Source organism: Lissotriton helveticus, chromosome 12 (genome assembly GCF_964261635.1).
Source record: "Lissotriton helveticus chromosome 12, aLisHel1.1, whole genome shotgun sequence".
Lineage (NCBI taxonomy): Eukaryota > Metazoa > Chordata > Amphibia > Caudata > Salamandridae > Lissotriton > Lissotriton helveticus.
Window position 1 is genome coordinate 593050427 of NC_136073.1, and position 27413 is coordinate 593077839.

General features: G+C 47.1%; 1 protein-coding gene and 1 pseudogene across 4 annotated transcripts in view; both read right to left on the reverse strand.

Moving 5' to 3' along the window:
• Positions 1-11717: 11717 nt before the first annotated feature.
• On the reverse strand, positions 11718-14088 carry LOC144799057 (uncharacterized; annotated as a pseudogene).
• Positions 14089-15494: 1406 nt separating this feature from the next.
• The window catches only part of USP21 (ubiquitin specific peptidase 21), a 480681-nt gene continuing 468762 nt past the window's right edge, over positions 15495-27413 (reverse strand). For 3 of the 4 annotated variants that reach the window (XM_078669158.1, XM_078669157.1, XM_078669160.1), the window contains one exon: positions 15495-15954. In XM_078669158.1, the coding sequence (XP_078525284.1) occupies positions 15867-15954 (88 nt within the window). In that variant the 3' untranslated portion in view covers positions 15495-15866. The remainder of the gene's footprint in view (positions 15955-27413) is intronic. The other variant, XM_078669159.1, reaches the window with a different exon arrangement.

The following is a 27413-nucleotide window of genomic DNA, read 5'->3' on the forward strand; positions in this document are numbered from 1 at the left end:
AGCGCACGTTTTAGGTCCAGACGGTGGAGCCTCTCTTCCTCTCTGGAAGGGTGCGGAGGGGGAAAGAAAGTGGGCAAGGTGATAGTTTGCCCGATATGGAATGCAGTAACAACCTTTGGCAAGAAGGAAAGACAAGTGCAGAGCACAACCGTGTCCAGATGAACAGACAGAAAAGGAGGTTTACAGGAAAGAGCCTGGAGCTCACTCACGCGCCTAGCGGAGGTGATCACAACCAGGAAAGTAGTCTTTAAAGTCAGTAAACAAAGAGGACAGTTGTGAAGCGGCTCAAAAGGAGCGCACATCAAATAAGTAAGAACCAAATTCAACTCCCACTGCAGCATCACAAACGGAATAGGAGGGAAAAGGTGAGTAATGCCTTTGAGAAATCTACTTACGACAGGGAACTTGAAAAGAGAGGCCTGATCAGGGAGCCTGAGAAAGGCCGAAATTGCTGAAAGGGAGCCCTTAATAGTGCCCAGAGCAGAGCCCTGCCGTGCCAAAGAAAGAAGGAACAAAAGGACTTCTGAAAGAGTGGCAGAAAGGGGATCTACAGCCTTTTCTGTGCACCATGCCACAAATCTGTTCCACCTACGAGCGTATACCGATTTAGTGGAGGGACGCCTGGCTGCCAGAATGATATCACAGACTTCAGGAGGCAAGTCAAATGGAATCAACTGTCACTGCCCAATCTCCACGCAAGGAGGAGGAGGCTGGACAGGTTCGGGTGGAGGACCGCCCTCTACCGCTGCGTCAGAAGATCCTCCCGAAGAGGCAGTCGGATCAGGGGATCCACGCTCATACTGAGTAGCTCGGGATACCAAACTCTTCAAGCCCAGTCCGGGGCCACAAGAATGACTTGGGCCCGGTTGCGCCTGATTTTCTTCAGCACTCTGGATAGAAGTGGTGTAATAGGAAAGGCGTACAACAAACCGCAACTCCACTGATGACGAAAAGTGTCGCCTAGTGAGTGTCGCCTTGGAAATTCCAATGCGCAGAACGGCTGACATTGCGCGTTCTCTTCTGTGGCGAACAGATCTAACCAAGGCTCTCCCCACTGTTGAAAGAGACCTTTTGCCACCTCCGAGTGAAGACGCCATTCGTGGTCCATCATGCATCTGAGTTTGTCCACCCTGGCGTTCAAAGAACCTGCCAAGTGTTGAACCGCCAAGGTAATGCCTTGACATTCCAGCCATGTCCAGAGACGCAGAGTCTCCTGTAATAGGGTCCAGGAACCCACCCTGCCTTGTTGGTTGCAGTACCACATGGTAGTGGTGTTGTCTGTGAACACCTGCACTACTCTTCCCCTTGACAGAGGGAAGGAATACCTTCAGTGCAAGTAGGATCACCCAGAGCTCCAGAAGGTTGATATGGAGCCTGGACTCCGCCGGAGACCAGAGACCTCTGATCTCCGCCTATCCCATGTGGCCGCTTCATCCCAGGAGTGATGCATCCGTCACCACTGTGTGGTCCGGTTGGGGAAGGGAGAGGGACCTGCCGCTGACCCAATGCTGGTTCGTGAGCCACCACTGCATCTGTTGTGCAGTGCCATCTGAGATCTGGACCTACTTGGACAGGTCCCCTTGATGCTGGGCCCACTGGAACTTCAGGTCCCACTGCAGAGCCCGCATATTCCTTCTGGCATGATTGGTCAGCAGGATGCAGGAAGCCATGAGGCCCAGCAGCCTCAAGGTCATCCTGACCGAAACCCAGGACAAGGGCCAAAAGATCGGAATCATAGCCCGAATGTTCCGGACTCGCTGTTTGGGAGGATAAATGCAAAACTGCGCAGTGTCCAGAACCGCTCCGATAAAGAGGAGCTTCAGAGAGCGAATCAGGTGAGACTTCGGCACGTTGATGGGGAACCCCAGCAAGTGCAGGAGGTCGGCCGTAGTCTGGAGGTGGGAGACGACTGCCTGGGGTGAGCCCGCCTTCAGCAACCAGTCGTTGATCTAGAGGAAGACTGAAACCCCTGATCTGCGGAGATGAGCTGCGACCACCACCATCACTTTCCTGAACACCTGAGGGTACTGGTAAGGCCAAAAGGGAGCACGGTGAACTGAAAGTGCTCGTGGCACACGGTGAACCGCAGGTAACGCCGGTGGGCCGGCAGGATGGGGATATGAAAATAAGCGTCCTGCAAGTCCAATACTACCATCCAGTCTTGCCGGTATAGGGCAGACAAGACCTGAGCAAGTGTGAGCATCTTGAACTTCTCCTTCCGGAGGAAGCGATTGACATTCGGAAGGTCTAAGATAGGACGCAGGCCTTTGTCCTTTTTCAGAACCAAGAAGTAGTGGGAATAACAACCACGACCTACTTCTGGCATCGGAACGCGCTCGATGGCCCCCTTGGCCAAGAGGGCCGCAACTTCCTGCTGGAGAAGTGTCAAGGGATCTCCCGAAATGCAGTGGTACTGAGGTGGCATGGCTGGTAGGGTGGTCTCGAAGGGGAGGGAGTAGCCCCTTCGAACAACCTGTAAAACCCACCTGTCCGTATTGATGGTGCGCCAGCGGGGGAGGTGATGGCGAATCATGTCGCCCACTGGCATTTGGTGGGCCTGAAAGACCGGACTAGGAAGGTTCGGAGGCAGTGGTGGCAGGGGAGTTGGTGGACTGACCCACCCGCTGGCCCTGTGACCCACCTCGGCGGGTCCCACATCCGCAGCTGCACCGAGACTGTTGCTGCGCAGGCCTGTGGCTTTGAAACAAACGTGTCTGGGTGCCCCTTACTTCGCCAAGAAAGGAGCGAAAAGCAGACGCCGAAGGAGTGCACGTGGCCAAAGGGCCCAAGGACTTGGCCGTAGCTTGAGAGTCCTAAAAAGTGCTCCAACGCACTATCTGCCTTGTCGCCAAAAAGGCGAGTGCCATCAAAAGGCATGTCCATCAGAGTGTTCTGGACATCCCTTGAAAAGCCAGTGGTCCTCAGCCAGGCGTGACGACGTAGCACCACTGTTGTGGGAATCTCTCTGCCCAGCGAGTCGGCGGTGTCAAGGCCACAACGAATCGTGAACTTGGCAGCATCTCTCCCCTCAGCAGAGCACCATTCTGGCCTCCTCCAGACACTGAGGCAGCACCTGCGCCACCGTATCCCACACAGAGTGGGAATAATGACCCAAGAGTCATGCAGTGTTCACAGACCGCAGCCCTGAACTGGCGGAAGAGAAAATCTTCTTCCCAAACTGCTCCAGTTTCTTGGATTCCCTGTCCGGAGGTGCGGAAGGGAATACGCTTGGAGACGCAGAGGCTTGGACAACCAAGCTTTCAGGGGTAGGGTGTTGGGAGAGGAAAATGGGGTCACAAAGTGCGATGGTGTCTGGCCACGTTCCTATCCACAGGAGCACCTGTGTTGGGCCTGAACCAGGTGCCCAAAAGGACGCCTGAAAGTGCATAATTAAAGGGCAGCAGTGGCTCCTCAGAGGAAGACACCGGCCGAAGCACTTCTGTCAGGAGGTTAGTCCTGACGGCCACTGTAGGGAGCTCGAGGTGGAGAGCCTCTGCTCCCCTATGCAACACCACTGAATAAGAACCACCCTCCTCCATAGCAACGGTAGAAGGAGACATCGCGCCAGGTTCTGGTGAGAAATCCAGATCACCGGCATCCCCCAAATCCTCTGGCCAGTCCAGGTCTAACTGGCATTGGGCTGCGAGAGGGTCTTCAGACCCCTCACAGTCCTCCCCGTCCTCCATAACCTGATGAGCAGGTGGGAAAGATGGAGGAGGATGGAGTTAGGCATAAAAATTCCCCATCGGCGTCGATTGACACCGGTCTGGCACCAGCCGGGGACGACATCGGCTGGGGAGCCGGCCAGTGGCGGTGCCGTAGACATCGATGTCGGTGGAGGTCATACGAGGTCAACCGACATCGGCTGGGATCCATGCATGGATCCATGGGGGTCTCGAGGCGCAGAGGCAGGAGCCATCGACGGGGTCGGGCCGGAGCCGCCGACGAAGGGCACGGACCCCCAGTCAGACACGCGGGGCCCGACGGGCCAAAGAGGCGGGCCATGGCTGACAGAAATTTCAACAGCTGGGCCGGAGTCGCCGACGGACCCGGGAAGGGTGGGTGGCTGACGGCGATTGAGTAGGCTCTGCCGGAGCTGCGGGGGAAGCACCACCCGCACCCTGAGCCGTGTCGCGTGACAGGCTAGGGGAAGGCGAAGAGCGACGTTGCTTCTTCAACTTCTTGACCTTAGTCTTACCTGACCCCGAGTGCGAAGACTTCGTCGAACGATGGGGGCAGCTCCGCGACCGGTCCCTCTATCTCCCACGGGACCGGGACCTTGAACGGCATGGAATGGACTCCCGGGCCTCAAGCAACTTTCGGGACAGCTCCAGCAAATGTTTCGGAGCCATGGCCCGGCAGTCAGGGCACAATGCAGGGCCGTGGTCGTGCCCCAGGCAGTAAAGACACTTGTGGTGCGAGTCCTTCACCGACATCATGCTGGGACAAACCTCGCAAGACTTGAAACCGGGCATCCCTATACACCAGGAGTCAAAGACTCAAAAAAGACAGACAAATGTCCCAAAAAACTCAGTCAAAAATTGACTGGGGTACCTAGAAAGCCATTTATTACTACTGTTGCCTACAGGGGAGGCTCCTCCTAAATAGCGGAGGAGAGTCGCTCCGCCTGCTGTGAGCGTAGCACGTAAACACTAATAAATAAAAAGGCATAATAATGGCATGTTATTTTGCCACCTGCTCGCGCTGTGTACAGCACGAGAGTGGAGCAAGGGTGAATCCTGTTATTGCAGGATTACTGCTGCCCCTCTGGCTACCTACGGCCAGCCCGACATGCGCACTGTACACCCAGCAATCCCCCGGCTGTAAAACAGCCAGGGGATTGCTGGCACAGGCCCCCAGCCTCAAAAACGAGTGTTGGGTTAGCCGGCTACCACCAATACTGGAGCTGATCGCATGCAGTTAGCAGCTCCAGGATTGGTCAGGATTCAGTGGGTAGTCCTTCCCTTTCCTGCTTGTTGACTTCACTCCACCATCGCCGGAAGAGCAGTGCTGCACCATACAGTGGCATCATTAGTGTGAGTTGAGCGCATCGTGCCTCCCAATATTTTTTTAGGTTGAGCCTAGCAGCGCGCATGCGCTGCTTTGCAAGGCTTGGTGTCGTCTCTCTGTGAAGTTTGGCCACACCTATCTCTTGTAATTCGCTCCTTGTATTGCCCCTCTTAATATCTTCCTGTTCTATGGTCCCTTTGTTGTCTTTGACCCGCCTTTTGGCTGCTTTTTTCCACCCCGGCAACTGACCCAGTAACATGGATCAGTTTATTTTTCGCAACTTGTTCACGTTTGGCTTGTTTATTGCCAGCCGCCACTGGTTGCATATACAATTGGTTCCCAGAAAGTATTACCCTTTCGGAGATTTAATGTAAATGTATGGATATGCCTCCCTGAGGTGCCCCCAAAAAATTATTAACCATTCAGACACTTTTCTAAAGACATTATTGAGAATAAAGATGCATATTAAAAATATGAGGGAAAAAGTCTTACATCTCCAAATACTGTGAACAAGGATTGGCTGAAAGTTAGTCATGCCTCAATAAAAGGTAGATGTTAATTGGAGTTAATGCTTACTTTGCACAGCTGCATCAATATGTGCACCAGGCATCCAAGCCTATCAGGCTGATAGGAGCGTGTTAACAAGTTTGCCTTTTTGCGCAGTCCTGCCAAATGCTGCAGCCAAACACTTTGACAATGTTTTTTTGCACATTGGCACTATGTGTGCTGTACAACTGATCCATGCTTATTGCACTAGGCACTTTTGATAAAACATTGTGCGCATAAACCCTCACTAGGTAGGTAGGAGCATTTTAGTAGGTTCAAACTGCCAATGCCTCCTTGCACAATTGCGTAAATGCATTTTTTAAGCACCTTGATTATGCCTCTTTTCACAGTAGTCTTAATGTTTGCATTAAGCATTTCAACAATGTTTTCTGCTCTGAACCCTAGCAGCAGACGCGAGATGACGTAACGTCTCTAAATAATTACCCTGTTTTGCCCCTTTTCACAGTTAGCCCTGGATATCTGCATGTTCTACAGCCTGTACGATTCTTTGTGATCATATATTTATATCATGGAGAAGTGTGGCTCAATGGTTAGAGCGGCAGACCCTGATGCAGAGGTCTAGCCCGGGACCAGGGTTCAATTCCCCGCCTTCGGTGGGTCTTGGGCTCAAACATTGCACGGACCTGATAATTCTCGCCTCGGTGCCTATTCCAATCATGGAGTCCAACTCTGGGCAATAGCTTGCTTAATCTCCACAACGGCCCCCACAACGCTAAGGATGCCTGGCCTCCACCTTGGGGGTGCCCAGGAGTGGAGACCTCACAGGGTAAAGCCAGGATGGGTTCCACAGCTGTATTCGTACAAGTGCCTTGAGACCCTTGCGGGTGAGTAGTGCGCTATACAAGTATCAATTTACATTTTACATCAATATTTTATAACCTCTGCGATTTCCCTGTGCCCACTTACACGATACAGAAAGGTCAATGATTTTAAATAGTCAAAAATCTCAAATTTTTTATCCCGTTGTATGAACAATGAGACTCATTGATTGCTAGCTTATTCGTCTGGGTAAGGCATGTTTTTTAGATCTGGCTTTACGCACCTGTGATAGACACATTGGTGTTTAGATAGCCAGAAGTAGAGGTTTATTTTAAATGTTAGCTAAACAGTTAGTACATTCGGACGATGGGTAAGACCTTCGAAAAAAGCCACAGTGTAATACCCTTTTTTCCCACTCAGTGTGAGCCCTCTTTTGCCCTGCTTTCTTCATTCTTGATATCTCTTGTTTTTCTGTAGGGACTTGTAGTACTGCAGAAGTGGTGTTAAATCTAGTTGTGTTAACTCATGCAGTTACAGGGCTATCATGAGTTGGTTGTAGCTCTGCTTTAATTCTGCATAAAAAGAGGTGCAAGAGACAGCGTGTAATATTGGGGGCTACCTCTTTAGGGAGATGGGATTGGTCCACTGCAGCAACATGGAGGATGAGGAAGCATACATAACAACTGGTGTTGGATGTGGATCTGCCTGTACTGTGCATGTGCTGGCACTATATATTCTCAAATAAAGCAGTATGGAGAGGGTGATGGTCAGTATCATTATCAATAGTTCTGCACATGCGTGTAACAGTTGATGTAGGATCAAAGGAATCAAAATGCTCTAGGGCCATGGATAGCAGTATTATTGCACCAAGAAGGAAAAACAAACAAGAAATACATATCTTTAAAGATGTATTGTCGATTGTTGGAACAATAGAGGGAGACTCTACTCTGGTTGTTCCTCATGCTCTCCCCCCTCTTTTTGCTGCTTGGTGTCCGAAGGGATAGATGGCACGGTCAGGGCGAAGAGGATGTCCGTCAATTGGATCCATGGTTTGTGGCCTTGGACTTTCCCCTCTGTAATCGTGCTTTCAGTCACAGGGAAGGGTCCATTAAATCTGCTGTCTTTCCACTTGAGCCGAAGATTTCGGATGTAAACTGATGTTCTCAATGGCAATGGAGTCTGTTGGTCATCTACAGAAGGTGCCTGGGCGCACTTGTTAGCTGTACATGTGACCTGGTTAGAGAAGAACTTTGTTAGCTCAAACATATATTAATTTATTTCAGTTTGTACAAGTTCAGGTGAACTCCTAGTCTCCAACGTATGCCTAGTTGATGGCACAAATGTGCTAATTGTTCTGCCTGTCACAATTTGATAAGGAGTCAAATGGTGATCTGATCCTAGGGTGTTTCTCAAGGCAAAAGAGCTTGCGGGAGACAGAACAACTAGTTCTTTTTCAATGTCACACATAATTTACTTATTGTATTCTTGAGGAGGCCATTAAGACATTCCACAATACCATTGCTTTGGGGATGATAAGCCGAGGACAGTTTATGCATTATTGCCAACAAGTGGTGAGATGGGAGAAGATATTATTGAGAAAGTGGGTGCCATTGTCGGGCCTGGTCCCCTCAGGAATGCCCCCCACCATGGTGTTACCTCACAAGTCATAAAATTAGCAGCAGATTTGGCATCACAGTGGACACAAGGTCCTGCTTCACTCCACCTTAAGAATGGGCACACTACAACTATAAGGTAGCAATAATTATTACACCAGTCAGTCATATCAATGTAGCCAATATGCAGTTCCTTAAAAGGTCCTTGTGGTCGGGGTAATGTGGAAGCTATTCCCTTAACGATGGGACTTGATGAATACTGCTGGCCCACTGTATAGGTGTGTATGTACATTTTAATCTTCTCATGTAGGTTGGGGACAAACCTATCCTGGCATATTTGTGAGGACATGTTGTCTCTGTGAAGGAAGATGTAACTGGTTTAGGGCTATCAGTAACAATGCTTGGGGCATGGCAGGCTTTCCTGATGATATCTGCCTATATATTACATCTCAGTACAATAGAGTGGCAGTCGTGGTAGTAACTTTCTTATACAAAGGAAATAATGGAAAAGCATTCACCACTCTTGCTTATGTATGATGCTCAAATCAGATTTTAATTCTAAAGTTGAAAGGTATCAAATGCAATATAAAGTCAAAGCATTACTGAGCACTGTAAATATTGATCACACTGCTATCTATTGGAGCAACTGTGTTGCCATTCAGTAATGCTTTGACTTTATATTGCATTTGATGCCTTTCAACTTTAGAATTAAAATCTGATTTGAGTGGTGAATGCTTTTCCATTATTTCCTTTGTATATGAAAGTTGCTACCACAACCGCCACTCTATTGCACTGTAATACTGACCCTGTTAAAACTCAACACTATATATTACATCTGTTCCAGTCTGTGTGCATCCTCTAGCTTCCCACAACTGCTTCTCATGCTTTGGGGCACATTATTGCATTTTTCTAAGGTACAGGTAAGCTGTCTCAGTGAAATTCTTGATGCATCCAAAGGGTAAGATGGTGTAGATGTTTTTACTAGCTATTACAACTGTGGTGTCTGTGTCACTAAGGGTTTTTTTTGTTTCATCTTTGGCTGCCTTATCAGCCTGGGCGTTTCCGCAGGATACAACATCCTGAGCAATAGTGTGGGCTGTGTACCTCACCACTGCCAAATCATATGGCAGTGTTAAAGCTTGTGTCAAGTCCTCCAAGAGGGGATGGTGCATAATGAGACTTCCAATAGACTTAAGGAATCTGCGTCTGCTCCACCGCGTGATGCTAGAGTGCAGTGTTGTGGTAACATAGGCTGAATCAGAGTATACTATTATTGTTTCTCCTTCCCCCTGTTTAAGAGCCGCCACTAAAGCTACTAATTCAGCATCCAAGGCTGAATACTGGGATGGCAAAGTTATCTGTTCTGTTATCTGAAGAGTCATGCTGCATCGCTTTGACCACTGCAGCACCTGTATGCCATACTCCTGTGTCCTGGTCTATTGTAGAACACCAAACCACAAAATATACAATGCTACCCGGGATGAGGTCTTCAGTTGCTTGGCTACACTCTTCTGGAGTAGATGTGGCACAGTCATGCACATCATCGTCTGTGTCTGAAATGGGGTGTGCAAAGAAGGTAGCAGGGTTGACTGTCTGACATTTAACCTTCTTCAGAGATGAAAATTATATTATTATTTCATAGACTGATACTCGGTGTTTTCAGTGTCGTTTTAGCTTTCTGAATTATTGCAAACACTGCATGTTCTGCCTACAGTGTCAGAGGTGCACCCATGAAAATGGGGGCTCTTTTCTCGACTGCAAAAGCAGCTGGAGCCAGCGCTTGTTCACAAGTGCAATGGGCTTTATTGACAGAATAAAGTAGGCCACTAAAATATGCAATTGGCTGTGGCCTAAAGGATACTTTTGAGTGAAGACAGCAGTCATCACCTGGCCATTACAGTGGCAAAAAAGGAAAAACTCTTTATTGTGGTCTGGTGTTCTAAACACTGGTACATATGTTACATCTGTTTTTAACTTGCTAAATGTTTATATTATCTCTGTAGTTCATGTAATCCTGTCTTTCTGGGTTTTAGCCTGCTTGATAGATGCAAGCAGTGGGGAGAGTAGAGTATTGTAATCAAAAACCCATTGTCTGACATAGTTTCATAAGCACAGGAACTTCTACATTCCTTTCACAGGCTCAGGCTCGGTCATCTGTCAGATAGATGCTGCTCTTTCGGGTGTAACTCAGTGGCCAGAGGCTGACCGCAGTAGTCGCAAGTATTGAACATCTTCCTGACAGTGCTGTAATTTGTCCCTGTCCATCTTTTATCCTCATGGTGCAAGGGTGCACAACAGGGACATAGTGTTTTTTCTACACTGCTCTTCTGTTGGACTACAGATCAGTAGGTCATCGACACACTGCAACAATGTGCTGTCACATTGAAAATTGGTGAGGTCATTCTTAACGGTCCTATTAAAGACGCTAGGGGACTCGCAGTACCCTTGAGGTAATCGAGAATAAAGGTACTGAGAACCTTGATAGGAAAATGTGGTCAAAAAGTGACTGTCTGGGTGCAGGGGAATGATAAGAATACATTCTTTAAGTCTATGACGAAACATATTAAGCATCTCTGGAGTACATAGGTGAGAATGACAGAAGGGTCGGACACTATAGGAAATTCTGGTATCACTATGCCACTAAGGGGGCGGGGGTCTTGAATCATACCTCACAAGTTGCCCTTAGCATTCTTGATGGGGTAAATTGGGGTATTGCAGAGGGATACACCTGGGTATATGATTCCTTGTTCCACCAATGACTGTATAATGGGCCCAATTTCCTCATCAGCTTCTTTAGTTAGTGTGTATTGTCTCACTCTTGGTAGTATTGCTCCTTCCTTCAGGGTTATTTTAAATGTTACTGCTCTGCGGATGAGGCCTACATCATAGGGCCTTGTGTCCACAAATTAGAAGGTACCTGTGCAAGGTCATTGTCTTTGATAGGGCTGGAGAAATGTCTTGGTACCACAGGCGTGGTCTCCAGTGTGGTGTGTAAGGGTATACTGTCTTGGAAAACAATCTCTGTTCTTCTGGGTTCATCAACAAACAACTGGTCATCTGATAAGTCTCCCACCTGCACGTTGGAATCATGAAAGATGACACATGCTCTCATCACACAGGTGTGGTCACTTGCCATCTGTGTCCCATAGGTGGGAGACACTTCCAGAGCCTCTATTTCCAGAATGAAGTCTTAGTGTAATTCTTCAGAATATGGGCCCTGTCGTCGGAAGAGAAAGTTCTAAGGTAATTCAACTAATTTCCATGTCAATTCCAGTGTGTCAGCTATGATAGTGTACACTGCTCTAGTGAAGGCTAAATTGTCTGTGGGTCTAGCCCTAACCTGGTCACTGCCTAAAAGGTGTGTGCCCATAGTCATGATGCATGTGCGAGATACTCCTGGTGTTGAACATATCATAGAGCCATCCTCTTCAAAGTGAATAGCCATGTTTAACTTCGCCATAAGATCACATCCTAGCAAGTTAGCTGGGGCATTTGGGGAAAATAAGCGACAGCCGTCAACATACCTCCCCCTATTTCCATCTCCACAGGTTTAGTGAAAGGAACCCTTATCACAGGCCCGGAGAGCCCCCATGTGTCCATTGATGAATTTGACAATGGGAGCCCCTTCTCAGATACAGGACCTAGTGGCACCAGTATCGATGAGAAAGATGTACTCCTTGTCATTTATGGTACCATCACAGTGGGTTCATCGTCTAGCCTGTGGGTTACCAATCAGACTGGACACATGAGACTACTCTGCGGGCACCTTCATTGGGCATCTTCTCCTATGCAATTTTGCTGGAATGGGTTCTCTCCCCTAACAATTACCCCTCCTTGGGAGTTCCAGTGTTGCTAGGTGGGCTGCACTGTCTGTTGTGGCCTGTACTGCATTTGAGGCACTGGTTACTGTAACTGCTGGGGCTGTATCTTTGGTTGAGGTGGCAATTGCATTTAGGGCAGCAGGAGGTATATCACCTGGAGATTCATGCCAAATTGTGGCCAGGTGGTGCCATTTGTTGGCCATATGTCACCATTGTCTGGTTAAGTACATCTTCCATTTCGAACCTATAATCTCTAGTGAAATGTCCTGGCATTTTGCAATAGTGACATGTTTGTCCACTCTGGATGTGTCTATTTCCCCAAAACCTTCCATGCACTCCTTCCATTATTTCTGTTATTGCTTCTCTGGGCATACTTGGTTGGGTGGCGTTGGGTGGCCCAGACACGGCATACCCAGGGACACTGCAGCTAGCTGGTGGTGGCGGCAGTGGCAATTCCTCACTCTGTTTTCCTGGTCAATTTCTGCTGGACCAATTTGGCTGCTGCTTTCTCTACTTTGTGTTTCTTACGTTTATCTTTTCCTGTCTCTTCTTACAGTAATGTATTGTGTGTGCAGGTATCTCTGTCCATGGTTTAGCATCTAAAACCACTACATTATCTAGTTTGACTTTCACTTCAGCTGGTAGACCCTTTTTCTCTAGGTTATAAAACAGTATTGCATTCTGTCTAGTCACGTCCCAACCCCCTCTACTTCTTGTGCCCATTTTCCTACATTCTGCTGAGGAATTGGGCTGGATCCTCATTTGGTTGCATTGTCTGTGTCATAAGAGACCTAATGTCCGGTCTGTCTGGAAACATTTTTCTCAGTTGTCTCCCAACAATCCCCCTTACTCTGTTAAAGGGTAAACCATCACATTTGGGCTGGTCAATGTCACATCCTTTACTCCTGCCTTTGTGAACAGTGTGTCTGTCTCATCTCCAATAAGGGAACTTAATAAGCTTTTAATGTCCCCTATTGCAAGAGTAATCAGAGCGGCATGTTTTTCTAAAGCTGCTATCTATTTCCCAGCCCCTCAAGCAAGGTGGTCCATGGTATATACTGTGGCTCCCCAGGGCCTTTAAATATCAAGGGAACTTGTGTCAGGACTATAGTCCTATGGCCAGTAGGGTGACATGAGCCATACTTATGAGCACACCTCTGCCACACTCTGAGACTTTCTTGCATATAGGGAAAGTCCCAGTAAGGATCTCCTATGCCCTGAGAAATGCACTTTTCTGCATTCACCATGTCTCAGGGTTCAAAGGAACCCTCTCGTGGCCATGATGTTGTCTGTGATGTCAATCCTTCTTTCCAACCTGCTAGGTTGTCAGTAAAAGGGACATTACGCAAACTATTCTCATGTTTGGCTACTATTGCATTGGGGGTCAAATCATTGCCTGGACACATGGAGTAGACGTGCTAGATCTTTCTTCAGTGTCTTCTTTCTTGCTATGCCAAACGTTTCCTTTCTCACCACTGAATGCTAATCTCCTCAGTTGCCCTCTTTGTAAAGCTTGTCCTGCCTTATTGCTTTCTTCTCCCCGACAGGCATACTGTGACTGTTCCCTGTCACATTACTCAAGAAGGGACACTCTTTTTATATGTTCAGTGATGTCATCTAATGCCTCCTCTGATACTTCGTAAGATTTTTTTATCTCAAATCTTCTTCGCCTATGATGCTATGTGTAAGGACTGTGTCCTCTGGTCCTCTTTGTGCAGTCATATGTGGCCATTTGGAGCCCTACACTGTCCCAGGGCCCTTCTTCCCTTTACTGAGTCACTCTTGGGTCTGCCTGTCCACCCTCCTGCATTTCGACCCACTTGCCTACACTATTCTTCTCTGCTCCTGGGTGCATGAACCTCCAGCACCCTGTGGGAGGATGTTCTAATGTGAAGGCTACCCTTCTTGTCTCATTTATACTGTTGGGACATGTTTTATTCAGAAAGCCTTCCTGCTTTCTAGCAGCACCCATTTGTTAAGTGCACCCTAATTTTTCCTAGTGGGGACATCTCATCTTCCAAATGAAGTGAAAATGTGGCGTTTACCGTCCCTACGTATTCAGTACTGTCACCACCTTTCTCCTGGGTTGTATGTACATACTCTCCGGGTTTAGAAGAAGATTCTGTTGGTGGGCTATACTCAGGGTCTGTATATTCCACAGCAGGGGGATGTGAAGAAGTGGGCAGTGAGAGCAGTGCGCCAGGTTGCATCCTGTACATGCCCCATACCTTTGCACTATATACATTTAATTGCACATCTTGGTAGAGAGGTGGAGGAGCTGAAGGGGTGGTCTGAGACTTCATCTTTGACTTTCTCATATTTGTTTCACAAACTACCTTCTATAGGTCTAGTGCGGTCTTCCTTTTCTCTAGTTTACCTCCCTTGAATTTGCTTTGTAGGAAGGTTTTCTACCATTGTAGATTCAAATGTGCCATCTTTGGGCCAGGCATATGCAAGTTTTAATGTTGCTTTATGCAAATCTTTGCAATATTTCTTTATCTTGTCCTTGTCTCCTGAGACCCCCTTAACCATGTGTTCTAAAGGAGACCCCAAGTCTTTTTAGTCAACTTGATCTTTTGTAGTATAGTTTACACTAGAATTGGACTCCTATTTACTTCATGGGGTATTTCCTAACTTCACATAAACCTTTATAAGCCGTGAAGGTGAACATCCCATATTATCCCTAAACCACTTCTCTCACTGCTCCTGGGGGACTGGTCAATTATTTTTAGAGGCCTTCTAGGGGATGCCTTACTCTTGGGAAAACAACTGTGACAGGTTTTGTAGATTTTACAACAAACTCCTGTATTCTAATATGCAAACATCTTGTTCACAGTTACCTGAAAGGTAGTTATTTATATTGCTATTTATAGTAGCTGATAGTTCTTCTATTTGTAAACCCTCACGAATTTTTTGTACACCCCACTCTATACTGTTTGATAATTCTCCTAGCTTCCAATCGTAAGGCTCTATAGAATTGTATTGGGGATTATAGTTAGTAGTGTCAGTAGTTATTTTTGGTTCAGGAGGCTACTACACTACTTCTACCATGAAGAACATTGGTCTTGCATTAGTTCTTTGGATTGTTCTTTTTTAATTGTCTGGCGGGGTACTTGTGTTATGCCAATGAAAGTTGTATTAAGGCCTAGAGGTGATGTACTGTCAATATCTAGGCATTCATAAAGAGTTAATATTCAATGGTATTGGTATTACTGGGCTACTAAGGTCAGCTCCGTTGGAGTTTACTGTCGGCCTCTCGTTTTGTTTTCTAAAAACTAATGTACACTATGACCTATGTAGTTCTTCAGAACCAGGAGTTATTTTTTCAGCACATCCATTTATTAGGCCTCGGCGGGTTCACAACTTACATAGGTTTAAAACTATCCTTCACCTTTGTATTGGGGTTTGGGATTTTATATTTGAGTGTATGCGTCTATAAAATATATTCCTAATATTTCCCTACATCATCTTTAAAGAGACATTTTCCAGTGCTTGCTCATTCTAAGAGGTTCTGATGTTTGCTTGATCAGGCAGATATTCTAGAAAGGGAATTCTCACAATGACATATAATGAACAGGGCAGCTTGTACTGGTCACAAACACTGGCACTATCATTGGCTTTGAACTATTGAGTAATCTTGGTACAAGGTACATTGTCTTAACTTGTTAATGTAATTATAAAGGCTTTGAATCCACTTCATTAGTTATATGAAAAAGAGCCAAGATTTTTTCAGTAAATTTATTAATAAAAGTTACAGCATCTGTATTTACAAAACTTTAAACTATCTATAATATTTACAAACCTCTCACTGTTTAAATAATTGTTTCAGTGTTCATGTATTATTTAAAAATGGCTTAAGCACAATTTGTATTGAATATTTTACACAGCTGGGTTTGAATCAAGACAATCTCTCTGTTATTTAGGAAAATAGGAACATACAAAAATGCTTGTGCTGGTCTTCCCTATTGCCAGATTCTGTAAATTCAACTGATGAAAAGAAATATTTAAAAAGTCAAAAATAGAAGTCTGTGAGGTAAACGTTTAGGATGAGGTCATGATGGAATACTTTCTTTTATTAGTAAAGTTGTTTGTAGCATTATTTCTTCCACTGAGAACCTTCCAACTCGTAAAACAGTACATAGCCTTCACTGGATTGGATGTGGTTTTCGCCAATTGGTGACACCCTGGTAAAAAAACAGAGAGAAATCATGTTAAAAACATGGATTTTGGGAGGTATTTTTGGGTTTGCTCCCAACTTAGTTATTTTAAAATATAAACAAGTTTATCAAAGTCATCATTTGGAAACACTGCATTTTCTACAGGTAAGAATTAATCAACCCTTTTCTAAATGCAGTGGAAAGCTAGTATGTGTAGTCAATACGGCACTCAATAGGACAGTGGAAAACTGAACTGCACAGCGGTTCAGATCTTTGCATATGCTGGTGATATACTCACAGATTTGGTGTCTGATGCTGCTTCCTTTGAGCACATGTCCTTGATTACCATGTTTTCCAAAACTGACTAATTTAGCTCAGAGTGGAGTCATTAAGGCTTTTTCAAGATGTGGGTCAGCTTCTAATTTTGATTTAATCTGACTACTTACAGAACTTTAATTTACTCTTCATTATAAAGACAACATCACTTCAGGGCAAAGATCAACACAGACAGGATGCCTTCTGCTAAGTTAGAACTCATAAATGGACTGAATATAGGACACAATAAATACCGACACTCAGTGAACAGTATGGTACAATGTTATTTTGACTGACCCATGATTAAACCCCACAGAATGAGCTACCTTCAACGTCTAATCATTCCACTTTATAATAGCAAAGACTAGTGCAAAACACCCCCACACTAAGTTATGACTCCAGGAAAAGTAGGGAGGAGCAGCCGGAGGTAGTTTCGTGGCGAAGACACAAAAAGACCTCCACACCAAGTTATGACTTCTGGAAAAGGAGCCGGAGGACGTTTTGTGGCAGTGCAAAAGCTTTACAACAAACCTTTAGCTGCCACACAGCCTGCCCTCTTGCAATCTCAAGGTATACATAATTACATTTCAGGTACAGAGAGTAGAAGATGAGTTTAACACGAACACAAAAAGAACAATTCTGTTCAAGTCAATCAGCAAAGTCAACAAATTAGGCATTTCAGCATACATACTCCCTAATGATGCCTATACAACATGAGATCTAAGAAATGTAAGTGAGCAGATATGTTCATAGTAAATACATTCAAAACTGTATGATTAATGCAAGATCATAAAAGTATCATTAATAATTTGAATGCAGAATTCTAAATTTGTTGATTAGACTGAGAAGGCTAGCATACCTCATAAAAACTCGTGTTTTTAATACCAAGACCTAGTATTCAACTATGCAAAATGAGGAAAGTGAAAACTTCTAGTAGAAAAATAAGTTCAATATGCAGGAAATTGCTGTATTCGAAGAACGCAACTGGCTATGACACCCCCAGTGCGCCTCAGTCAGAAAAGAACAGCAGAATAGTATTTTAGAAAAATGCACAGCAGATACCTTCATGCATGTTGCTTCTTGAAACCTTCAACTGTTGGGAGCAATTCTTTTTTTAACTATGCTCTCGACACTGGTGCCATGCACAGTACTCCACTACTACTAAAATGAGATGACAGATAAACAGCTTCTTTTAGAAGTTAGATATACTTACGAGCTGCAATATGCCAGGACTAAAAACTGTAAATGTTTGACCATATAAAACATTTTAGACATGTTTCTTTTTTAAATATCTTTTTATTAATGAAACAACAAAGAAAAAGAACATCAGGTGACAGTAGAAGCTCTAGCAAAGTGTCATCATTACATTCCATACATCCAAAATAAATGATACAAAATAGCGCAAATGGATCAAGGGGACGTAGGCGCCTCCACTTCCTCTGGGCGTATCGGGGGTACACAGAAGTCTCCACGGTATGGATTCCAAGCCTCCCAGACCTTCCCCCACTTCTCAGGAAACCCCCTGGCCACATACACTGATTGTTCCGTGAACATGCACCAATCCAGGTCCTCCACCCACTTCTCAATCAGGGGCGGATGGCTGGTTCCCCACAGCTGGGCAATATTACGCTTTGCTATCATGCATGCCAACGTCACCCATTGCCTCCTATATGCATTCAGATCCGTGGGCTCCCAAACATTCAAGATACACCTGCGGGCCTCCGGCCGCATCTCCACCCCCAGGTCGTCCCGTAACATGTTGTGGATCTTCCCCCAGTACGTCTGCACCACAGTACAGTGCCACAATATATGTATGAATGTTCCGAGTTCCCCGCACCCCCTACTGCACTCCCCACCCTCCGAGCGACCCATACGGACCAGACACAGCCCGTGACAAACGACCTGTTTAGAATCTTTAATTGTACCAACCTGAGCCTCATCTGTATTGCTACCACCCGTGGAGAGGAAACCGCCTCCCGCCAATCCTCATCATCTAACTCCAGCCCATCATTCCAGTGCGATTTTATAAGTACCAACGGGTCCTCCATATTGTTTATAAGCTTCTTATATATTAGTGAGATGGTCCTCTCAGGGAGACCATCCAACACCCGGTCCTCGAGGGGGAAGCGTCTGGAAGTATTGTGCCCTTGGGGATGTGTGTAAGCAATGCGTGTCTAATCTGAAGGTAACGGTAGTGTTGACGGTCGTGAAGGTGGTATTGTTGCTTAAGGGATTGAAATGTGTGGACTGTGCCCCTTCCCCAGACATCCTTAATCTGAGTCCCATTTGTCAAAACCTTTAGACTTCCTAGCTTCTCCGAACTCCACAGCGGGGTGGCAAGTGTGAGCTTCCCCTCCCACTTAAGATGTCTATTGGCCGCATGCCACACCTGAATGGCGTGTGCCGTGGGTCCCGCAAGGGAAAACCGACGAGGCCTGGCATATAGCGCTCTAATGAAGTCGCCCTCTGGCACCTGCCAGAGGTCAATGACGTACCCAGAGTCCCCGGGGGACCCGTATACAGCGTGATTCACTGCCGCCAACTGAGAAGCCCAGTAGTATTTCCGTAGATCCGGCAGTCCTATCCCCCCATCATACCAGGGAAGAGTGAGTTTAGAGAATGCTATGCGGGGCTTACCGTCCCAAAGAAGCTGCCTCTGTAGGGCTTCTACGTCCCTGGAGTAGTAAGCCAGAACCGGATCCATTGCATTCTGAAGTGCGTACAAAAAACGGGGAAGGGCCATCATTTTAAAAAGCACCGCTCTACCCAGAAGGGAGAGCGGGAGCGCCTTCCAACGCGCCACATCTCCCCGAAACCGGGTCAGATGGGGGGGGGGCAGGTTATTAGCAAATTGTAATTTCGGGTCAAGCGTAACATAAATGCCAAGGTACTTAAACCCTACCGGCTCAATACGTATCGGGCATGTATGCGGAACAACCGGCGGGTCGCCTCTGAGAACGAAGAGGACTGATTTTGACCAATTGATTGCAAAGCCTGAGTACCTCCCAAAGATAGCAAGCACGTCCAAAAAACATATCAGAGATCCCCTCTGGTTGGTAAGATAAAGCAGGATATCATCAGCATATAATGAAATGTTATCCTCCCTTTCCAACGTCCAGTGCAAGCCACGTATCGAACGGTCCCAACAAACCCAAGCCGCCAGCGGCTCTAGGGCCAAGGCAAAAAGGAGCGGGGACAGGGGACATCCCTGTCTCGTGCCCCTGCCAAGGGGAAAGTCAGAGGACCTTTGGTTGTTTACGACGACTCTGGCCAAGGGAGTTGCATATAAGAGACGCACCCAGTTAATAAACTCTGGACCAAAACCCAGCTTCCCCAACACCGCAAATAGATAGGGCCATTCGACCCTATCAAACCCCATAATGGCGTCCAAGGACACCAGAACCGCTGGTTCCTGAATCGTCGGGGTCCTGCCTAGTACCCCATGCAGCCGGCGCAGATTGAGGGCCGTATTTCGACGCGGCATAAAACCGGATTGATCCGCATGTATCAAGGAGGTGATAACTTTGGCCAATCTTGTCGCCAACAGCTTCGCCAGGACCTTAGGCTCGGCGTTCAGTAATGAGATAGGTCTATAAGATGAACGACACGTCTTGGGTTTGCCCACTTTATGAATGACCACAACGTTTTCCACTCGCTGGTCATACGGAAGCTGTCCCTTCTCCCTGCTTTCCTCAAACATGGAGCAGAGGAATGGAGTAAGCCTGTTGGCGCTCAGCTTATACAGTTCTATGGGAATTCCGTTCGGACTCGTGGCCTTCCCTGAATGCACTCCCCTTATGGCCTGTGCCACTTCGTCATCAGTGAGCGGGGATTCCAAACATTCCCGGTTGTCTTCCGAGAGCGTGGGTAATTGGATGTCCTTGATCATTGCACTATTATCTGCCTCTGTATACACCCCAGCAGAGGTATACACCCCACTATAATGCTCCGCAAAACTATCTGCCACCGCCTGTGGGTCTGTAATTTTACTGGAGTTCTCCCCCTACAACTCAGGCACCAGCCGCGAAACCCACTCTCCCTTTTCAAGCCATGCTATCAGTTTCCCGGCCTTATCTCCGTGCTCATACACCCTACCCTGCGTCTCCTCATTCTGCGCTTTAGCCTTGTCCCTAGCAAGGCCCCTAAACTCATCCTGTTGCAGTCTGAAGTAGTCCCTCCGGCGTCGTCGCCTGTGCTACTTCCCTTTCCAATCTCATCACTTCCTCCTCTCAGCCTTCTCCAATTCCGCCTGCCGTTCCATCTTTTTATTGACGATCAAGGATAAGGCCTTCCCCTGGACGACAGTTTTATATGCCTCCCACAGGGTCTGTGTCGATTCTACCGTACCCGTATTCTCCTGAAAGTACCTGTCCGTAATTTTAACTATTTCTTTCTTAGTGGCGGGGTCTCTCAGATGCCAAGCGCTAATAGGGGCAACCCTGCCTACATTGAAATGGTCAATCTCTAACCGGAGCCAAACCGGCGAGTGGTTCGAGATGCCTCTCCCTAAGCCCACACATCCCGAACAGCGTAGGCCTGAGTAGCTGGTACCAGCACGTAATCTAGCCTAGACAGGTTATGGTGTGCGGCGGATACATGTGTATATGCACCCCACTCGGATTGCGCACTCTCCAACCATCCACAAGCCCCGTCGTTTCTAGGAAATCGGGGAGCCACCGCTGTGCCGGTCTCAGCGCCTGAGCGGGATGCCGATCGACCTCACCGTCCCTTACCGCATTAAAGTCACCGCCCAGGACCAGGAAGCCCAAAGGCAAAGTTAGGAAGATCAAGCCCAGATCGTGGAACGTGTCAGATTGGAGGCCATAGATGGAAACAAACGTGACCGTCCTCCCCTCCCACCGCCCTGATACTCCAATGTATCTACCGCGCTTGTCAGACCAAGTAGCCTGAATAGTCAGGGGAAAGGAGTTTTTCACCAAGACACCTACCCCCCTCGAACCCGAAGTGAACCCTGCGTGTGCCACCAACATATAGCCCCCTTTATGGAGGGCCATGTAACGATTTCCTATGAGATGTGTCTCCTGTAGCAGCACAGCGTCCGGGGAGTGCCGCTGAACTAACTGGCTAACCATTCCTATCTTAATCTTGTCCCCCAGGCCGTTTACATTCCAACTAAGCACATTTATCCCCGATCCTTGTCTAACATTTGACATTGTGTTGGTATGGAAACGATATAATCACATCCTTGTCACCTGATGTTAATGAAACCAAACAGATTGCAAACAATCCCTCGAACAACAAACTTCCAAGACCTCCCAACCCCCACCCCCCCTCCCTGCACCCCTGCTCAAGGCTTCTGTCCATCTCCAACTGGCAGTGTGCCTGTCGCCCCCTAATCTAAACTACTGACTAACTAAAGGTAGAAAGGAGGGGGAAGTCAGGACCCCGTCTCCCCCCCCCCCCCCCCCTTGAAGAATGACCCTACCCGTGTCTGTGACAGCCCGCAGTCATGGGATCAAAACAGATGAAATACACCTGGGTCAGACCCACTACCTGACAGTTCTCAATAGTCCCAAATATTTTGCGGTCTCCATCATTCCTGCTCCTGTAGTCCGCCACCTCCATCACGATCTTGCCCCTCCGGCCCGCTCGGGGGACGACTGTCTAGCCAGTCCGATGCCACCTCTGGATTATCACAAAAACAGACTCTCCCCTTGGCCTCCACACTCAACCGGGCCGGGAACATCATTGCATATTTCAGACCTCCGTCTCTAAACTACTTCTTCACTCCAATGGTCACCCAGCCAGGGCAATGCGATCGGGAACTTTCAACAGTCCGCTTGCGCCAGGGGCAGCCAATACCTCTGTCCACCGGCCGCTTCCCTGACTCTGGTCGTGCTCCTCCTGCCATCGTCTCTCCTCCGTCGGCAATCCACACCCTGTCTTCCGGGCAGGGGGCCACACCATAGCTCACCTCACCGCTGCTCCTCCGCTCGCGGCCTCCAGCAGCAGTTCATCGGCCCCGTCGCCCGACCGGCTACTTCCGGTTTTCAGCCCCGGTGTTTTTGTATTTGCGGCCGGCTCCCCCTCCAAATCGAGCCCCAGGCTCCGGGCAGCGGACGGGCCTCAAAAGACGAGAGGCGTAGCCCCGGGCCCCCGATGTAGCAGCGGGGTCGGAGTCACAGGAATGCGCACCGCACACCTCCCGCAGACTGGCGGCAGGGTCGGCAAGCAGGATTAATTACAGGATATTAGGGCTGGGGGACAGGTCCGGCAGAGCTGAGCACTCACGCGGCCATCTTGGACCGGCGCGTAGCTCCTCCCTCACATGTTTCTTATTTAAAGATGATGGAGGTCCACTGTCTTTGAATCAATCATATTTGTTTTGAAATCGTTTCTGTAAAAACCACTGTATTTATACATAGTGAATAAAAAATAGCATGCCCTCAAAATATCTTTGAAAGACTGTAAGCAGGTAGGTTGTTTGCCTGTCTTTTGGCAGCATGGGCCTACTATTAGTGTCTTAGAACTTGTTTTTTACCTTGGGAAAGTAGGTGAGGTCTCTCTAAGGTGTCTGGGGATCAGGATGCAGGAGGGGGTGCAATTCTGGAATATTTTACCAATAACTTCTACAGTTATGAGAATGCTTCAAATATGGATTCATTTATACAGCTTTTACAATCAGACTAGAAACATTTGGCCATTCCATATTTGGTGAACAGTGTAATATTCACAACCTTTTGCAGAACTGTTTTTACTTGCTAAATGGAAGAGTTGTTCTCATCCCACATACACCACTTACAAAAGGAAGTATCATGGAAGATCAATAGGGTTCTGATCTTCCAATAGCCTAATACAGAAAGAGCAGTGTGAGAAACAGATTATTAAATAGCTTATGTAAGCTTGGTATAGGTCAAATCTGCTCAGTAAACAGAAGCATGTTATGAAACAGAAAAACAGAAATGTGTGAATGTTTTTGTTACGAGTACTTAATAACTTGATACACAAGGGGTTATGTTCAAGGCTGGCAAGCAGGTAACCCATGGAATGAACAGGAATGCTGGAAACAAATGAGGGTATAGGCGATGATCTGTGACATAATTCATGCAGGATTACAGTGGTTAATCTGAGTAATTCATTCCTTAATTCACTCGCCCTCCCTTTTCAGAACAGCAAGCTGCTTCAGGTGACTGGTAGATAGATCATGGCTTTATATTATTTTCATGCTCTGCATTCTTCAGATTAGTTTAGAAATCTCATGAGGGAGTTACAAAGATGTAATGATAGACATCTGGTCCATAATGACTAATACGCAAATGCTAATGTCGGTATGAAGTCAATCATAACAGCCATTTTGTTATATTACTTACATTGTAAGCATCTGTTTGTAATGAGTAGTTCTGTAGATTCACATGTTATGCATACTCCTGCCATCTAGTGTTGGGCTTGGACTTTTGAAACTTGCTTTTCTTTGAAGAAGTCTTTTGATTCACAAAGTATAGTGACTCCTCCCTTAATAATACGCATGGGCACCAACTCCATTGTTAGATTGTTTTTCGCTGAGTAGGTGAGCAGTCAGATGGAGCGTTAGACTGGAAAGAGTGGGGACAATGCAAGAAGTCATATAGACAGAATTTGACTAAAATAATGTCTGTCTGTAACAGCCAAAGGCTTCAAGGAAGGTGGGTGGGTGCATGTGAACCTACAGCACTATGAACAGATCCTTATGGGGTAAGTAACTCTGACCTCCTTGGCGTGGTTCCCCCAAAGGTTTTGCCTTGCATCCTCCTGTTTTTGCTTACTTGATTTATGATGGCCTTAGGACTCTGCAAACTTTACCACTGCTAACCAGTGCTAAAGTGCTTGTGGTCTTGCCCTAAAATGTGGTAACAATGGTTTACACCCAATTGGCAACATATACCAAAGACCTATAAATTAAATGCTAGTAGCAGGCCTGCAGCACACATTGTACCACACACATATATGGAACAAAGGGGAAATAGGAATTGGCAGGATGGGCCATCTCTGGCTTGATGATGGGAGGGGTTGTCACCTACTACACTTGTACATCACAAAGGCTATACCTGAGCACACACACAAAGGGTTTGACACTAGTCTTATGTGACGCCACACAAGCTGGGGCCAGGACAGCGAGGCAGGAAATTCCAAGCACCTCTGGGGTGAAAACCTCTAGAACCTTCTCCTACTTCAAAGTGGGCGCCTGGTATTAATTATGGACCCTCAGACCCAACTCTTCATTACACCTCTGGGCCTGTGGAAGACTCAGGATTGCTACTCTGCTGCTCTGCTGCCTAAGTAAGAAGGTCTGGACCTGCATCTTGAACTCCAGACCACCAGAGTGGCTCCAAGTGTTAGTTTGCTGCCCTCCTGATCCGAGCATCAGGGATAGAAAGGCTCCAACCACCTTGAACCTAACATGTTTCTGCTGCGAGGCCTAACAACCCACCGTCCCCCATCCCCCCAAGTGTTGCCACCACAGTCCTGGACCCTTTGAAGTGAGCCTGGAGATGCTCTGCCAGGCAGTCTGTGGTCCTGTGAGCAGAACCAATGCAGCATGACACATCGCCTCCAGCTGCACCGGAACCACCGATGCCCACCGCATCTCCGTCAGGATCTCGCACCATAACCCCACAGCTTCCTCGAAACCGCTGCTGCGCAACCTCGATGCAGGACCTCGCATCGCAAGCCCCTCCTAGCCGAAGCAGTACTCCGCATCGCAGCTTCCTCAGAATGTTCCGCAGAGCAATGCATCGGGATCTAACAACGCACCGCAAACCAGGATTTAAGGTAATTTGTTCAGCTGGCCTAACTTGGTCTCTTTAGTCAGCCCATGCTTCATTGCGGTAGGACCGCACCTGTGACTTTGTCCCAGTCTTAGGGGACCACATAACCACAATTGGCACTTTGTGGTTCTAGGAACTATTTTCATTTACATCTTTACAATTGGATATCTCTGATACAACTACTTGGATTTTGGTAATTTTGGTTTCAAATAATGTATTAAATGTTACACTGTTCTTTTGAATTGGTGTGGGGTTTTCCTTGTGTTATGATTTCCACTATTACTGTTGGAAGTTTACACATTGCCTCCAAGGTAAACCAGGCTTCATTTAGGCAAAGCTACCAGAGGGTAAGCACAGGTTAATTTGGGCTTTGCGTGTGTTTCACGCGGTTAGGAATTGTGGTTGCTGCTTGAGTAAGGTCCCACACACGTCAACCTGTAACCCAATTTTCTACAGCAACATATTTAATTTGTAGCATGTGTGGCTGGAGATACGCTCTGCATTGATGGTAAAGCAGTAATCCCCTCAGAGATGGTTGGGTGGAGGATGCTCCAGAAGACTGAAACAGAGTGCAGCTTGGTCAACTGTTTGTTGGTGTGCTAAGAAATCCGCACAGTAGTGTTAGTGAATGTGTGTGGAGTGGTCTGTTTTAGTTGGTTTACAAATGTGGGGGTATGGGTATGTTTCCAAGGACAGGCATAGTGGTCCTTTTTTTACGAGTGGAATAAGGCTTGGGCATGGCAGGCAAATTTCTTGTAGTCATGGTTGTCCGGCACATCTGGGTGGATGCCAACAGGATGTGGGGGAGGTTTGCCAAAGCTTCCAGAACACATACAGAAGGAGTGGGAGAAAAGGAAAAGCATAGGCAACTATCTCAGATCAATGTGTCCATAGAGCATTGCCAATGACTGTGGGAACCTAGAAGTAAAGCTTTGGCATTTTGTGTTTTAGGCAGTGGTGAAGAGGTCAAGCTCAGGAAACCCTCAATGGTAGGATTAGGACTTATGGGTAGAGTCCCCACTTGTGGACTTGATGCTGCATCTTGCTGAGCAGGTCTGCAAAATCTTTGTCGACTCCCAGAAGGTACTGTGCAGGCGGTGTATACTATGGTGAAAAGCCCAATGCCAAATGCTTTGTGCTAGCATTGACAACTGCGTACCACCTTGCTTTTAGAGATAATGCATGGTGGTCATGTCTGTTTTTATCAATACAACATTGTGCTGAACCTGGTGAAAGAAAAGCACTGAGAACTACCTGGGTAGCACGAAGATTGGGGTAATTGATATACGATGTAAGAGGCCATAATTACGAGAAGCCGCATAACTGTTCTGACCGTTAGCTGATGATTTGGCTAAAAAGAAGCAGTATCTGCTGAGATGCTTGTACCCATGCTTGACTGGGGTGCGCCTTGCCAGTGGCTGTATTGAGGACTGTGCACAGGAAGGGCTGGATCGGAAGGGCTGAAAGTGGGACTTGACTGTATTTATAACAAAGCCCAAATTGAAGAGGAAGGATATGGTCACTTGGGGGTGCTTGAGAAACTGATGCTTGATTACACTCTTGATCAGCTAATCGTCGAAGTAGGGGAATAAGTGAATGCCGCTCCTTCTGAGATGGGCGGCTATCACCCCAAGACACTATGTAAATACTCTGGGGGCAGTAGTGACCCCAAATGGTAATATCTTGAACTGATAATGTTGACCACCTACCACTAAACATAGCCGCGGTAAGTGGTGTGGATGGGTATGTGGAAGTAGGCGTACTTCAGATCAAGTACAGTCATGAAGTCACCTTGCTGCAGCAGGGGGAGTACATCCTGCATATGACCATGTAAAAATGTTCTGAGAGGATGTACATGCTGAGGGGCCTGAGGTAGAGGCCTTAAGAGACCCATCATTTTTGGGGATCAGAAAGTACAGGGAATACGGCCCTTTGCTGTAGTGCTGCAGTGGCACTGGTTCTACTGCCCCTTAGAGGTTGAGCGCCAGGACCTCTTCATGAAGAAGGTGCTTGGGATCTACGGAGAGGGCGAGTCCGCAGGGTGGAATGTTTGAAGGGTTGCAGTGAGCTCCAGGCTGATGGTGTGTTTTATTGTTTTATGATGGAGGACCCGTCCCCAGAAAGCTGTAGTTTTATTGGGAGGGGGGGTGTAATGGAGTCACTGCTTGGACGAGGCGGCTATTTTGGCTGAGGCTTCTTTGCCCCTTTCCCTGTAATTTCCTCTTGAGTCCCATGTTGACTGTTGGTGAAATGGTCATTGCTGCCTCTGGTAGGAGGGAGCAGAGTGTGAGGAAAGATTTCACTCCCCCCCCCCCCCCCCATCCGCACTGTGACCTAAAAACAAACCCCCAAGTAGGGTGTGTCTGAAGGGCACTCATCACCTTGGCTGTCACAGTGTCTTTCTTT